Source organism: Lampetra fluviatilis, chromosome 2 (assembly GCF_964198595.1).
Source record: "Lampetra fluviatilis chromosome 2, kcLamFluv1.1, whole genome shotgun sequence".
NCBI classification, from domain to species: domain Eukaryota; kingdom Metazoa; phylum Chordata; class Hyperoartia; order Petromyzontiformes; family Petromyzontidae; genus Lampetra; species Lampetra fluviatilis.
Genome location: NC_136276.1, coordinates 6852295 through 6868647, shown reverse-complemented (window position 1 = coordinate 6868647; position 16353 = coordinate 6852295). Strand labels below are relative to the sequence as shown.

At 47.8% G+C, this 16353-nt stretch overlaps 1 protein-coding gene across 1 annotated transcript; it reads right to left on the bottom strand.

The window, feature by feature from the left end:
* Positions 1-2075: 2075 nt before the first annotated feature.
* On the bottom strand, positions 2076-12415 carry LOC144937669 (keratin, type II cytoskeletal 8-like). Its single transcript, XM_078865071.1, has 9 exons — positions 11977-12415; positions 11179-11387; positions 8370-8430; positions 8102-8197; positions 6418-6582; positions 5789-5914; positions 4072-4292; positions 3321-3475; positions 2076-2491 (listed from the first exon to the last, which is right to left on the bottom strand). The coding sequence occupies exons 1-9, from the start codon at positions 12331-12333 to the stop codon at positions 2445-2447; spliced, it is 1437 nt and encodes a 478-aa protein (XP_078721197.1). The 5' UTR covers positions 12334-12415; the 3' UTR covers positions 2076-2444.
* Positions 12416-16353: the final 3938 nt, after the last annotated feature.

Here is a 16353-nt window from a genome sequence, read left to right as displayed (position 1 = left end):
AAAGTCACGTTTTAAAACAGTCTGCCTCAACAGCAGACCATGCTTTCCCACCTGATGATGGACGCTTGTGTTGCGCCCGAAACGTCGTGATTTATTTTATTTTATACCTACGTGACTTTACCGAAAGAATCAAAGAGTATTGATGAACTGAGTTTAATTCCTGGCCACGGCTAACATCAGTAGCGAGTGCTCAGTGAAGCAATTCCTGTCCTGCTCCAGCCCCTCCACGTAGTGACATCTGGACAAGCAACCCCACCCCACGAGACAAACTGGCACCTCGACGAGTTTGGGAGTTTCACGATGTTGATCCGCCTCCTCTAGTCAACGAGGAGCAGGATAATAGGCACCGTGACCAGACGCTTATTCGCCATACTTTTTTTTGTTATCAATTCCGAAACACAGTCATTAAAAGCAATAAAACATGTTGAGAGAAAAAAAAACTCGATAAGTATGGGGAAGCATGGGAAATTGCACGGTTGGAATTACATTGCGAAAAAAGCAGGTTAATGACCAAGTCTAACCATTCTAACTGTCAACAAAAGTAAGTGGTCTTTGGCAGGACACGACTGCTTGATGGGATGTTGGCCGTTCATCAAGAATAATGATGACGATGGGAGTGGCAACGTCCACGTAGGAGTGATGACATCAGCTTCTCGGCAGGTACTCGGTGGATTATTTCGTCGCAGCATCGTGTGATGTGGCGGCGGCTTGGAGAGGCGTTCATCCAGCAGGAGATCGACCATGGCTGCTCGTGATGGAAGACCACACAAATGCATAAAGGCAACAAATATTGCCACCACAGATGGCACTCAAAGTTAACCATTTGGTCTGGGTCAGTTGAATAAATAAAATAAAGAATTGTAGAGCTGGTGATGACTTCAATTAAATGCTTGTCTTTTTTCATTTAACCTTAAGGTCAGTTGTGGCATGTCTATTAGCAGATACATTGCAGCAGCATTTGGCATATGCGGTGTTGTCGCCAGCTTCTCCATTGTGAAATTCTTCATTTCGTGTGGCATTTTGGAGAGATAAGCAACTGATTTTTGGAACAACAACAACAACTGTGATAAATTAATGTCGAGGTTTTCTGATCCATTCAATGGCCCTGGTTCTAAGTTGATGATTTGCTTTGGTGCCACGGTTTGGTGGTGTTGATGACCCCCATTGTTCTGCTCAACGTCAAAATGTGATATGAATTGTGCGTTTACGCATCCTAGTAGAGTCAAGGTGTTTTAGTAACGAAAGTATAGTTTGCCCAAATGTGTATCACTTTGCCAACAGTGCTACACCCACCTAAGAGTGCGTGTAATATAACTGGCAGCAGGCATCACTCGCTTTCTAATCGTTGAACTTCTTTTGCACCGTACGTAGCCAACCGTGCTAATCGCGTCACACTCCGCATGATTGTGAGCATCGTATACATTTGTAAGTGTTTTGTAGGAGACTTAATACATTACAACCTTAGGTTGAGCGCAACCAACCTCCAGGTCATAATTATTGGGGAACTAAATCTCAATAATAATCGCCGCTTTTTAATGTATCTCGTTATAAGCTCATACTTGACATACTTGACAGCTGTAATGTGCAAATTTTCTGATTTACTTCGCTTCTTGAATACCATTATAATTGACATCAGTATTTGATCCTTATAATGAATACCAATACTAACTTTACGTAGAGTATGTATTATATCGATGTTGAATGTTGTAGTGTTTGTGTGGCCAGTATTTACACAAAAATATATAGGTTAAAATAACTAATGTCTAAAAGTATGCTTCAAATGGACGGACTGTAATGAGACCATGTGTCCAGAAATAGGAAGACATTAAACATGAAACATTTGCTAACCATTTAGGTTATTTATTTGATGTATTCCGAGGTGGATTATTACATTACAGGATCGTGCGAGATGCAGTGGATTGATCACGGTGTTATGATTGGATGTCTCCTGCGACTCCCTGCCTGTATTATTATCATTGCTACTGCCAGTGCAATGTGCGAATAAACGATCGTGCCCACTGACGCCCGGATCTCACACAGCAATCACACCCAGAGTTGAGCACAAACACGCGTCGTTAAGTACCAGGAGTGTTTCTTTATTCTTTCTATTAAAAAGGGTGCATGCAGAGATAGTGGCCAACAGCGTGAAAGATCGGAGAACATCAGGCTTATTAGAAAACGTACAAAGCTTTTCCCTACACGCCAAGACCAGCAAATTTGTGGACCCAATTACGACGCCCTCTTCCAAGTCTCACAACCCGCCACCCATTTTCTTTACTGTCACTTAAGGATACACATGCAGTAAAAATGTTATGCCTTCCGACGGCCACTATACCCATGCAACGACCTTTTGTAAAAACGAGCACAGGCGACCACCGGTGTCAGTTGGGGAGCATTGGCTGGTACGGACACTTTCGTTGTTGATGTTCTTGTTGAGTGTCGCTTTAGTAGCTCCTCTTGCTGCTCATACTGGAGGACTCGTAGCTGAATCCTGGGGAAAAGGAAGACGCAAAGGCACCGCGCCGGCACGTCAGAGGATGCATTGAGTTGCACTTCTGGTTTGCGGCAGGCGAAAAAATAAATGAAACAGTTACGACGGGAAAGATACGTTGAGCTTAGGAAAGAACGATATGTCTTAAATGAAATCACTCGTTAAAAGTATATGACGCAGCAAACACATTTCAAGCGCTAGAATGTCCCTACGTATGACAGGCATCACTGATAGGTGGCTATATAAGTAAACGCAAGTGCTTGGCATAGCAGTTATCATTTCTGGATCATAAAATGCTTTCGCTTACGTTAAGGTACAATGTTCCGCAAGTTAAAATAACACCATAAAAAACACATGCTCCAACCAAAGAAAAGGCTGCAAAGTTCTCCTAAGTGCTTTCCAGTTTTATCCACGTGTTTTTCGGCACGATGCCTGACAGTTCGCCTCAAGTGCTGGGAAAAGGAGCTGAGGAAGCCTCAGCACATGGAGTGAAACGTCAGACATGGTGCCAAACGACACGCGACAACGCAAAACCACATTTGAGAGCTACACAGCACGACCATGCAAACCTATGCCGCCGTGGTCGTCGTAAAAGTCAGTAAAAATACGACGGGAGTCGTGCCGGTAATATTCATGCGCTTGGTGAACCGTTCCGACCAATGAGAGAAAGAGAGACGCTAAAAGTATAAAACGAAAGTATTTTGATTTCATCGGGCAAGGTGTGGGCAATATAGCTCAACTTCGGAAGCGACCTGGACACAAATGATCGTCCAACGAAGTGGCTTATCACGTGGACTTTTATAGCAGTCAAAATTATCGAAGCGCTCACCTGACCCGCCGCCGCCGCCACCACCACCGCTTGAGAAGCCGTAGCTACTGCCGCCGCCGCCGCCACCACCACCGCTTGAGAAGCCGTAGCCACCGCCGCCGCCTCCGCTCATGGCCCCGGCAAGGTTGGCAATGCCGGACGCAACGGCATTCAGCCTGCGCGTGCCGGCCCGAAAGAAAAAGGACAGCATCGGAAGACCAGTGTCACGGCAGAGCTATGTTCACGATACCACATTAGCGGAATGGAATCCAAGATACTAGAGTGTCAGGGTCAAATCCACAATACCAGGGTCAAATCCACAATACCAGGGTAATGTCCACAATACCAAGGTAATGTCCACTCGCTTTGTCTGGTATTGCAACATCAATACCAGACTGAAGGAGTATGCACTGCATTGCCAGGGTAATTGACAAGCAATGTATTCTGGACCACACCTACTACTGCAACAAACGAATTTAATATGTTTTTTGCAAATGTACCGCCTGCAAAAGAGATACACTAATTTACATTAATTAGACATATGCTTGTTTGGCTAACTGCTCGCGAAGCATTCATTTGCTGCGCTCAATATACGGTTTATCAGCTCTGCAGAAAACTCAAGCCGGGTCAATCCTAAACACCCAGACCAAGAGCCTTGAATCAGCCCTGGTGCCCGAAACGATCATTACCGCAGCACCCACTCCCCACAGTCATCCCCACCCTTCGCAAATGGACCGCTGAGCTTCGACAACAAAGTTTCTCCTCCGCCCACCTGGACTCCTCTCCCTCCAGCAGCTTGCGGTAGGTGGCGATCTCGATGTCCAGAGCCAGCTTGACGTTCATGAGCTCCTGGTACTCGCGCACGTGCTGCGCCATCTGCTGCTTGGCCTTGTGCAGCTCCTCCTCCAGGCGGGCGATGGTCTCCTTCGCCTCCTTGATGGACATCTCCCCGCGGCCCTCCGCCTCCGAGATGGCTGCCTCCAGCTGGGCGCGCTGTGCACGCGGAGCGAGAAAACACAACGTGCAGACGTTATCTCAACGCCGTGGGTACGGCGCGCAAGAAGTTCAACGTGTGAAAAATAGAAGCTCAACAAAAACAGGTCCCACAATACACATGCATACGTACGGAAGGGCTTCCCACCAGAACGAGCTCTCGGGAGCGACTCTAAGTGGGTATTTTGAGCCCACACTTCCACGCTGACCAGACGTAATTGGAAGAGGTGCGAGTAGCCACACTCTACACCATCACGTGCAACCTGCCGGTCGACCAAGGTAACTGTGGCACATCGCTTTGTTACTGATGGGTAGACACAGGCGGGGGTGGGAATTTAATGAAACTGGTCCATTGTTTCTACTGCCGTGCCGGGTTCTAAAACCTTGGCACTTAACATTTTACTCTACAGTTTTACTCGGCACACGTTTGCCTAAAGTTTTACCATTCAACAAGCCAGAGGCCAACAATTAAAATGATGAGATGTAACCTTTGTTCTCTACGACGACTTAAATTGCATTTTAAACATTCCTCCTGTGCGAATATCTGAAGCAGCCTGCTATATTTTGAAAATGTCAAGTGCAAATTGCATTTTCGAAGCTTGCAGTTTTCGCTAACAAGTGCCCGTGCTTCCAGAGGTTAGATGCAATGACCAATTTTAAGTGGGGAAGCATGTGCTTATGCATGCATATTCAAGCTTTGTTTAGGGCTTCAAAAAAGAGTATTAATGGCCACACAAATAGACGATGTTACGTATACCAACTCTACCCAATAATGTTGTTAAATTATCTGGTCTTTATTACGAATCTAAGTTTTTGTATAGTTTGAAATCATATTGCCAAGGCCCTCGGGTACAGTGCTTTATTTTAGACTAAATGCATTGTACAGTACTGTATTTCATATCTTCTAAGTGTTGGGCATTCGTGTAAATGTTGTTTTATATAAAGCACTCTTTATTGCTTTGAAGTGGGTTGCATAAATAAAGACTCATTGGTTGCGTGAAAAAAACAGGCAAGTGAGCCAATGTTTGTACAATGCCTGGCGTTCATATTTCACGGCAAGTCCGCACACGTGAAGTGCCCAGTGGCGATTTGTGGATTTGGAATCCCGCAGGTGGGAGGGGGCATGGGGGGGGGAGTCGTGGAGGCAGGGGGGTGCAGGGTACACTTATGATGGAAGTTTAATAATCTTTGCAGTGAGCAGAGCGCATCTGGGAGAGCGTGCATCGAGCACAGCACGTCCGTCGAGGAGTTGGAGTGATGAAATCAGTTTGTGTAACGGTGCTTGGTGTATTTTTTTTGACATCGTGAGATTGCGAGAGGAGTAGGCGGCGGCGGCTTGGGGAGGTCTTCATCCAGCAATGGATTGACCACGGCTACTGATGATGAATGAGCAAGGAAAGTATTGTTAAGATTGTTTTCGTTTTACTGTTTTCCACGAGTGGGGCCCGCTCTCGCGAGGAGTTCTCACAAACCCATCCCACTCCCACTGGCCGTACCTGTTTCTTCAGAGCCTCGATCTCTGCCTTGATGCGCTGCATCTGGCGGTTCAGTTCGTTGATCTCGTTCCTGCTGTTGCGAACGTCATCGTCTCCCTTTCCAGCGGAGGAGCTGAGTTCTGTGATCTGTCATTCGTTTTTTTCCCAACGACAGGGGGCAGAGGTCGCATGTTGACGCGTAAACAATGGCTCGTGAAAAAGCTGTTACCTTTCACCATCTAGTTGGTTCTCAAGTGCCACTAACTGGTTTGCGCAAATAGCTTAAGTGGTATTTTTGCAATTCAATTAACAAATGGGAGCATTTTCATTTCAGGAGGTTTATGTACCTGGCCACAAGAGGTCTTCTCCACAGCATTACACAATGGAGAAACATAAACGTGGCAGCACTAAAGATGCTATGATAAGTACGATGGTAAACTTACTATACATTCCAAATCCATCTTTTGAATATGACTGGAAAGGCAGTTCAGTTAACGAATATGCATACGCGTTTCATAAATGTTATTCTCACCAGAGGAAAAGCGTTATTTACTCACGTTGGCAATGTCAACATTCATGGAGTGTCACAACTGCACACAGACAAACACACCTGCACCACCCGGCATAACACATAGCACACATGCATTTACCTTCTTCTTGTAGAAATCGTCAGCTTCTGCCTGGCTCTTCCTGGCCATGGCCTCATACTGGGCACGCACATCAGCGATGAGACCATCCACGTCCAGGTTGCGGCTGGTGTCCACGCTCACGAACAGTGACGTGTCCTTGATCTGTGACTCCAGCTGGCGCAGCTCCTGATCACATGCGGCACAATCGAGCAGGATGAGTGGGGGAGGGGGGGTGAAGTGACTCCTTGGTGGAGTTGGGGTGAGGTCTGCGGTGGGGGTGGGGGTCTGGGCAGGCATGTGGATGGTGGGAGCTGGGTGAGTACTGATGGATTGGGGGAAAACAACAGGAACTTTTATGTGCACAGGAGCTGTAGCCGAGGGGGTAATGATAATTCACGGTCGGCCACTGCGGATTCCAACCACACCACCCACTCCCTCTGGCTACAGCGTCTCTCCACTGACCAATGCTGTTTAATAGCTCAAGTCATCCATAGTTAAGTCTGTGTATACGTGGGACGTAAAAGGATATCACACATATATTTTATTTATTTATTTGAACAATATAAAATAATGTGTTAATAATACATGCTTGTTACCGTTTGAATACATTAAATGTCAACTACAGTTTTATTATTTTCTATTGATTATTTTTACTTTTATTTAAAATATTTTTATTTTATTTTATTTTTTGGGATTTCTTTATTTATTTATGTGACTTTACCGAAAGAACCAAGAATATGAATTCTTGCAGTCACGAATGTTTTAAGTCAAAATGTATGGCAACCACAGGATTCACTGCCGTATTGCAAAGTAATTTGTAGTTGGAGGGTGCGGTTGACGTTTCTGGGGGGCTCACTGCCCCTCCCCTTCCCTGGCCCTCACGCCGTATCCCAGAACAGACGGACACCGTAGATTCGTAGTGTTCCAGTGGGACACGTATAATAACGTCTCAGAGGTCCCACAGGTGAGGTAGTTTGAGTCGTGTAGGCTCGGTACCACAGGTGCACGATAGGCACAACAGTTAAACTCGTGTTAGTGGCTGGCAACTGAAGAACACTGAACCATCAATCGGAAGATCCTAATGTCGGATCCGGGTTGGAGGTCGACTCAGCTCTTTAACCCTCTAGGATCGGTAACATGAGTTCGTTACCACCATGTGGGGAAGCGAATAGTGGTTGCGCTCTGGATCAACTTGCCCCCGTCATAGGAAGGTGGAATTTCCAGCACTGACTCAGGCAGCAGGGCATCCATTGACTTTTGAGTAAGAATTTGAAAGGGAGGCTGAGCCTTCAGTAGGGCGTGCTCAGCCCCCCACCCCCTTCCAGCACAACGTCACATATCCGACTCACTGGGAACTGAGGCATAGGCAGAGAAGCAAAAAGGTCGGATATGTGAACAACTATAGAAAATGTCTGTTCCACAATGCAACTGGACACTTGTGAAAAAGAACTTCATAGCTCATCGGCTATGTCATGGCCGGATATGCGACGTATTGTCCCACTTTGTCAGAATTTCAACAGTGGCCTTTCCATCGACAGACTTCCACCCCGCCCCTTGCACGGTGGTAATGTGGACCTTCCAACCCACAGGTTCAGGGCAGCCAATGGACACGAGGGTGGTCGTCCGATGCTCTTTGAGCTCGCGGGCTTTAGGGACGTAGTCGATGTAGTGAATGTTTTTTGTGAGTGTGGTGTTCTTTTTTCACCTCGGCGAAGATCTTCTTGAGGAACTCGATTTCGTCGTTGAGGCCATCCAGCCTGGCCTCCAGCTCCACCTTGTTCAGGAAGGCATCGTCGACTTCCTGCAGCACAGAACCGACACACGTGCACTTCTTAGGATCGCTGTGCCAAGTACACAACAGCCCCTGCTGTCGAGAATGCCTGAGAACATTTTACAGGCAGCACAAACGAGCTGTACGTCTACCTATAGGGTCGCTCGTGGCACACACATCGAGCAGTGAGGACTCCACTCACCTTCTTGACGACCACGAACTCGTTTTCTCTCTGGGTGCGGGTGTTAATTTCTTCCTCGTACCTGCAAAGCACCGTGCGTTCAAAGTCAGCTCAGACGCATCTCAAACGTGTTGCCCGTTGTCAATAACGTTACACAAATCTGATCACACACACACACACCGGATTATAAGATGAAAACCCCAACTTTTGCTTTAAATTACTGGGAAAAACATGCGCCTTGTAACTTGGAGAATATATTATTCTTGGTTCTTTCGGTAAAGTCACGTAGATAGAAAACTAAAAATCTAAATTGAAAGCAAAAAAAAACCCACGACGTTTCGATCGCAACACAAGCGGTCTTCTTCAGGTGGAGAGAATTTAGATTTTTTTTCTATCTACGTCACTTTAAGAATATGAATTCCTGCAGTCACGAAAGTTTTAAGTCTAAATTGGAGAATACCGTAATTAATGATCGTCGCGAAGTTTAGGGCATCCTGAATCATTCGTTTATAGATACCGCACTCATTTCTGATGACCCTCCCTTTTTATTCCTCAACAAATGAGTGAACACTGTGAAAACATTGGCTCCTATAACCTTGCGTAGGAGAGAGTTAGAGTGGAGTGAGATTGGTGGGAGACCATGTAAGAGACATTATAATCGAATGTAGTTTTCTCTGGGGTATCTACAAATGGACCCAAATATAATCTCATGCGTGCATTTAATATACAGTTCACCGCTTCTTATCTGCCTTAATCCTATCCGCAAATTCTCTTGTCCGAGATATCTTCCCTAAACTATAAATAAAACGTGTAGTCTCCATGCACAATCAATCTCAGCGCACTGAGATATAAACCGGGCCACAGCCAACATCAGTGGCAAGTGAATCCCCCCACCCTCCAGCACCCGACGACACCAACTCGGACTGACCGGCGTGGTGGAGTAATCGTCAAACTCTATGGCCGACACAGCGTGGGGAATACCTTCGGCAGTAGATTGTCAAAGGGATGTAAATTGCGAGATGTATTTTTCACCAAATGCGGCAGCTTATTTGTGCCGACTCCAGCGCACACGAGATCGCATCGCACGATCTCATGTGCGCGTGAGACGTTTTTGTCAAATTCGAGAGAAATGTTTTTTTACGATGAGTCCATACATCCTCCGCGCTCCTAAAGCGCATCCGTACTTCCACACCGATCCAGAATCCAACCACTGGGATCTGAAGGCTCCTGGATCCGACGAAACTCGTCCGCTACAGCGTCCTCGAGCAGGAACGCACGGTGGGACGGGGGGGCGAGACAACGCCCTACCTCTCCCCTCCTCTACAAGCGAGAGCTTCGGCCTCAGGGGCACGGCCGACCACACCCCGGCTTCAAACACCCCGCCCCCCTCTCTCGCTCCCCGTGCCCTTCAGATCTCAAGTGGATCTCAAGGTGTGGCTCGCCGAGAGACGCGCGGACGATGAAAGGGGTCACGTCGCGTACACAGGCACCGAGCGATGTCAATGCGCGTTCAATGTACGGCTGAAGTGTGTGGGGTGGGGGGGTTCTTTTGTTTAATTAAAAGTTATCCGCCCACGTATTGTTAATTTACACTTGTACGTGAAGCGTAGTGTTTTACTTTATGTTATCACGTACGTGCTGTTCGATATTCTGCACTGATTGTGTATTTTTATTGTATTTGCACTGATACCATCTTTGGTCTTGGCCATTCTACTGCTGGAGGCTACCTGGGTGGGTGCACATGTCGTGTACCTTTCGTATCTTTTCACGTTTTTGCATTTAGAAAGTTCCCGTGGATTTAAGATATAACACAAGAAGAAAAAAACACTCCCGAAAGGCCGTGTGGCTGATTGGATGTGTAAAGGGACAGATTTTAAAAAAGGTGTATTGTCTGCGTATTTAGTTTATGGCATGAATATAGTAATTCTAATTTCATTTATGAAGCGCTTGTTATCAAGGATCGCAAAGCGCTATACAAGACGGAGTAGCAAACACTCAGCATAAAGCATAACTTATTTAACAAAAAATACATTCTCAAAGCCAGTTTCTGAATTAATTTGTCGGTGAATAAACAGAAGTGTATAAATACATTTTAGGACGTGTTTTTTTTTTAAATGTCCACAGACTCAGAGATCCTGATATCTCGTGGAATAGAGTTCCAGAGTCGGGGGAGGGGGGGCTACAAGGGGGGAAATATCGGTCGCTCCAACCGACCGTAGCCTCTATGACCTGAGGATGCAGAGAAGATCTGCACCCACAGATGTTCGAGGCGTTGAGGGGACGTATTGGGTGCAACGTGTCTCTGGTGCCGGTTTGGAGTCAGGTGATTTGGGCAGAGTCAACCGAGTCTGAATGTGGCCGCAAGTGTCGTCTTGACGCCCGGCAGTGTTTTATACCCGGTATATACGCATGTATGCGTATATACTGTACCTAGCAGCCACTGGTTTGCATTTCTAGATACCTACAGATCAAACTTAATGGCTTGGTGTGAAATCACAGTAAGAAAAAATACACATGATCAACGTTTTGGGCAACGACTATTCTACAGAGCCAGATTACTGTCCAACACGTGAGTTTAATATACATATAGTTCTGCTATCTGATAATGATTGTCACGGCGAAATTTATTTATGTTCTTTTGTGATCTCTGTTCGGTGTCTTTGTGGTCTTGTGAGATTATTTTATGATATCGTGGGATGTCTGTGGTCTTATGCAATGATGCTGTGGTTACGTGATATGCGGTCCTGTGAGATACATCGCATTCAGCAGAGCGTTACGCTACTTTGCCCTGTGACGGCCACGAGCCGCCCTTCGTTCGCCCTTCACTCACTTGGCCTTGAAGTCTTCGACAGCGCCCTGCATGTGCTGCAGCTCGCCCTGAAGGCGCTGCTTCTCGTTGCCGAGCCCATCCAGGTGCTGCTTGAGCCCGTTGATGTAGGCTTCGAAGAGCGAGTCCAGGTTGGAGCCGCCGCTGCCACGCTCCTGCAGGGCCCTCCACTGAGCCTCCAGCACCTTGTTCTGCTGCTCCAGGAAGCGCACCTGCACGGGTGGGAAGAACGCGTCTGATCAGTGCTCCAGGTGTGTGCACGTCTCGATGGATATGCATGCGTGCGTCGGCGTGACTGCGTGTGCGTGTGGTGGCCGTTTGCGTGTATAGGTGCTCGCTAACAGCGCTTGCCCCAACAGTCTTAAGGCATTCATAAGAGGATTTTTTTGGAATGATATTGGTCGCGAAAGCCTACGTGCTAGTCTGTTAAGGCGATACGGGGCATCTTTGTTTGCGTGTCTCTATGTTACTGTCCGCGTGTCTGTCACAGTTCTTGTTAGGTATATATTTACTCTTCCCGTTACCACAATTAAAACAAAACATGAAAAACGAAGACCAAGATACGTTGCAGGTCTGTCATACAAACTTACTGTCGTGACAACAGGCTACTACGAGAATGTAAACATCACTGTAAAAATACACACATTTTGCAATTCATCACATTTGCGACACCAGTTAGCAAAACAAGTTCCGCGATGCAGCGATCTCAAAAGCTTTCCGTCGTCTCTCTGCAGCCAGCCAGCCAGCCAGACGGATGAACGTCAACGCTCAAGTCACGGAGTCCTGCATGCGCGCACCCACCTTATCGATGAAGTTGGCGAAGCGGTCGTTCAGACCCTTGATCTGCTCCTTCTCCTGGTTGCGCACGGGCAGAATGCTGCGGTCGATCTCTGGCGGGGGCCCCGCTGCCACCTGGGATGAGAAAGACGCCGAGATCCCCCCGAATCCACCACCACCACCACCACCATAGCTGCTGCCGCCGGACTTGTAGCTGCTGCGGGAGCGACTTCCACCGCCGCCGCCGAAGCCTTGGGAATGGCTGCTGAACCCTCCCGACCTTCCACCGCCGCCGCCACCACCAATCCTGATGGAGCTTCCGCCAGAACTGCGGCTGCGGCTCACGCTGGACACACCACTGGACTTGATGCTGTAAGACATGGTTGGCGGTGCAGAGTGGGATGCGTGTCCCGAGTGTGCAGGGAGAAAGTGGTGCGGTGTCGGCAGCGATCAGACAGCGCCCAAAATCCCACCCCAACGGTGCGCCCTTTATATAACGCTGGGGTGGACGCCACTCGAATCGCGAGCGCGGGCGTGGACTCTCTCATTGGCTGGACCCCTCCTTTTCCCCTACAGGTGAATGCGTCAGGGTTCGGCACCAGGCTGTGTGGATGGCGCTCATTGGATCACGCGCGTCTCGGCAATTGCCTTGGTCTCGTCGAGGCGCGCCAGCCGCCTTACTCGAGGCAAGCCACTGGGGTTGATGATCAACGAGACGTGCATTCAGACACCTCGTAACGTGTTAAAAGAGACATGTCAAATGTGCCAAAGCAGACACTTAAACGAACAAACAAAAACCTCACCACCTTCGTTTATTAACGCAGCGTTTTTCAGATTTTTTTTATTTTATCGGATAACGTTTTGGGCAATGGTCCAGATCTTTCGGTATTTTCCGGAAAAGATATCCAACACTTTACATGTTTTTCTTATATGACGGTACACATTTTTGAATTGTGCTCTGCACCACTGCCGACGTAAGTCTTTTTTAAGTTCGGTAATTATTCTTGCTAAAGCAAAACCAGCCACTCAATTAAAACAATCTCTTTTGATTATCAAATTAATTCAAAATTCAAGGGCACGCAAAATAAAGCGGCATGCTGTATGTATATTGTTTGGTATAGACTACACATTCTACCGTACACGTGTCAGCTTCATTACCTGGGGGGGGTGTTCGGCTCTTTAAAATAACACAGCTGCTACTCTCGCTGTACGACACGTGCTCACATCCATTGCACGTGTCGACGATTCCTGAAAACCGTGCTTTGACAAAGAGATCATGTGCGGGAGTGGAAAATACACACTCCGTGAACGTTTGATAATTGTGCGAGAATGACACAGATTGAACTTATTATCATACGTATTAATGTGCATCCCACTGTCAGTCTACTATTTAAAAACGTATCCACGCCGTGTCGGTCGAATGTACGTATGTTGAAATTTTTCCGCAGCGTGCGGGGAAAGGACAACAAACTAAACACAATAAGACAGTTGTAAAGAAACGAGTTCTCACTTTAAACTTAAAAGTGCATAGTCCCCAGTGGCTTCTTAATATCGGAAGGAAGAGCGTTCCAGACGGCCGCAGAAACGCATCTGAAAGCGCGCGATGCAAGTGACCGTCTTTGTTCGATGATTAAGCCAAAAAGGTGCCGCTGCTGCTGCTATCACCACCGGAGTGCGCGTGGTGGTTTACGCTCCTTGGTCGAAGGGTTGTTTGACCACGCTTCACTGCGTTGGTCAGTGCGGGTTGGAGAAATGCAGGGGGGTGAGATGAGGGGACGGGGGGGGGTATGACCGTTTCATATCTTACTCGCCACTGATGTCAATTAGCGTTCAGGAATCGAAATCAGGTATCTGGGTTCATGGCGCAGTGCGCTGACCACGGCCCCACCGCTCACATAAACTTGCCTTTAAAAAAAGTGAATTATACAACGTCTTACATGGAGGCCGTGCTTGCTTGAGCAGCTCTAATTAGCTAATATCTAAACACATTGTGGACAATGCCTTCCGTGTATGTATGTTGAACCTCTTCTTGGTTCTTTCGGTAAAGTCACGTAGAAGCGAAATAATAAAATAATAAATTGTATCATTTCCCTTCTACGTGACTTTACCGAAAGAACCAAGAAAATGAATCCCTGCAGTCGCGAAAGCTTTAAATCGATATGTTGAACCTATTTCGCACCGTACGCAGCCGACTGTGTTAGTCAGTTAACTAAGTACGCAAAGAGCCGACAAGCGATGTGAGCCCAGCAGACAATCAACAGGGGCGCGGGGGTGGAAACGCCCAATCCTCAAAAGATGTGTCTGTGCGCCGAAGCTCTGTGGAGCAACAAGTCACGTCCAAGCTGCCTATACGCTGGCATTTCGAGTGGAATCGAATTCAGGATTGAGTCCTGCCGTCGAGTGTCGACTGCGGCGCAGCACGTGACACCAGATCAAGGGCGCACGTCCATGTCTGCACCTTGGGCAATGGACAGCACAGACGTGCAGACAGTACACGAGGCGTCGCGTAGTGAAATGTGACTCGTGAGTTTTTCCGACTCCGCATACCGCAGAAATACGGCGTCTATGGTGTCTGTTACATAAGCGCCACTGAGGCCCCCTTATTTGCCTCCTCCCCCCCCCCCACATCGTGATTAGCACATATAGGCCGCGGTGCAGTTGCACCGCCTGTACACTCGATATTTCTAAACGCATGCGAATTGTGTGCAATGCGTTCAGCGCCGTGTCTTGTGCTGCGTCTGCCCGGTAGGCGCTGTGCACCCACGTTCAGCGACACTTCACGTTGATGCTGTTAAAAACACTTTAAACTATTTTTTTTTTATTTTGCCAGGGAAAGTCCACTGAGCTATATAGTTCTCTTTCAGAAGCGACCTGGCCACAAATGATAGCTCAGCGAAGTGGCTTATCACGTGGAAATGTATAGCAGCCGAATACTTTCAACGCGTGTTTCTAAATGTGGAGGGAAAAACCGGAGGACCCGGAGAAAAATCCACGCGACCACGGGGAGAGAGACACGCAAACTCCAAATATACAGCAGGCGTCAGGGTCGGGATCGAACCCACGACCTCCTGCATACCAGGCGAGGTAGTTAACATCTCACCACCGCGGCGAGATGTTTAACATGATGTGTCAGTAATCCACTGCTGGATGAGTTGTTTGGCAGCACGTCTTCACGCCGGGCACCGCGGGTTGATGAAAGGGGGTCTCGAAGCGGCTCATGTATCACTCACCGCTGATCTACACCACGGCGGGGAATCGAACTCAGGTGCTGTGATAGTATAGCACGGTCACTAAGCAATTCGAATTTGCCAGTTTACCACAGAGTAGAATTAATAATGAACGTCAGTCCTTGTGCTGAGTCATTAACTTGCTAAGTTCGCAGTCAGGGGCACGGGCGACGGTGACCGACATCAAAAAAACCGGCTGTCGAATATGCCTCCATCATCGCGATCATCAGCCATGGTCAATCCACTGCTAGGCAAAGGCTCCCCCCACCTCTCAGCAATTCGCCTTCTTGAGTCGGCATTGTCGTTGTGAATGTTCGCGTCGCAAGCGACATTACACGGCACCACTCCTCGTGTGCATTTACACGCAGCGCCGCTCGCTGCGACGCGAGTTCGTTACCGATGTTCAGACTCACTCCACCCCCCCCATATTTTAGGTGCTCGTGTGTGTGACCAGATTTGTACAATTGTATTGACGTCGCATACCCGTTTGGGAGTGCGTGGAGAATACGGTGCAGTAAATAGTAGCATCGAATCTTGACTTAAAGCTTTCGTGACTGCAGGAAATCATATTTTTTGGGTCTTTCGGTAAAGTCACGTAGATAGGTTCAAATTAATAAACAAAAAACTACGACGTTTCGATCACAACGCAAGCGATCGTCATCAGGAGGAATATTGAGCAACTGATTTTTTACCGCATGCTGATTTTGCAGGCACGAGGAAGAAACGGGCACCCGCACGCAGAAGTTTGCATGCGACTTTGGGGTTAATTTCAATCAACAAACGAATGCCGCGACCGGGACGCACCCTGTGTGAGAAGCGGGCGTACACATTGTGGGGAAGTCTCCGTAAACACTAGGCGTGTGTCTTTGCATTACCACTTCAGTAAACTATTGATCCTCGGCCAGAACACTCCTCGCTACCCTTCCACCTACTTGACAACCCACCCCTACAGCCTCACATCCCACTTCACAAACCCACTCACCTGCATCCCACCCCTACAGCCTCACATCTCACTTCACAAACCCACTCACCTGCACCCCACCCCTACAGCCTCACATCTCGCTTCACAAAGTCACTCACCTGCACCCCACCCCTACAGCCTCACATCTCACTTCACAAACCCACTCACCTGCACCCCACCCCACCCCTACAGCCTCACATCTCACTTCACAAA

Coding starts and splice junctions, on each gene's coding strand:
- LOC144937669 (XM_078865071.1), bottom strand. CDS start 12,333: ATGTCTTACAGCATCAAGTCCAGTGGTGTGTCCAGCGTGAGCCGCAGC. Junction 11,388..11,976: donor TCGCCAACTTCATCGATAAG/GTGGGTGCGCGC, acceptor CCACCCGTGCAG/GTGCGCTTCCTGGAGCAGCA. Junction 8,198..8,369: donor AGTTCGTGGTCGTCAAGAAG/GTGAGTGGAGTC, acceptor TCTGTGCTGCAG/GAAGTCGACGATGCCTTCCT.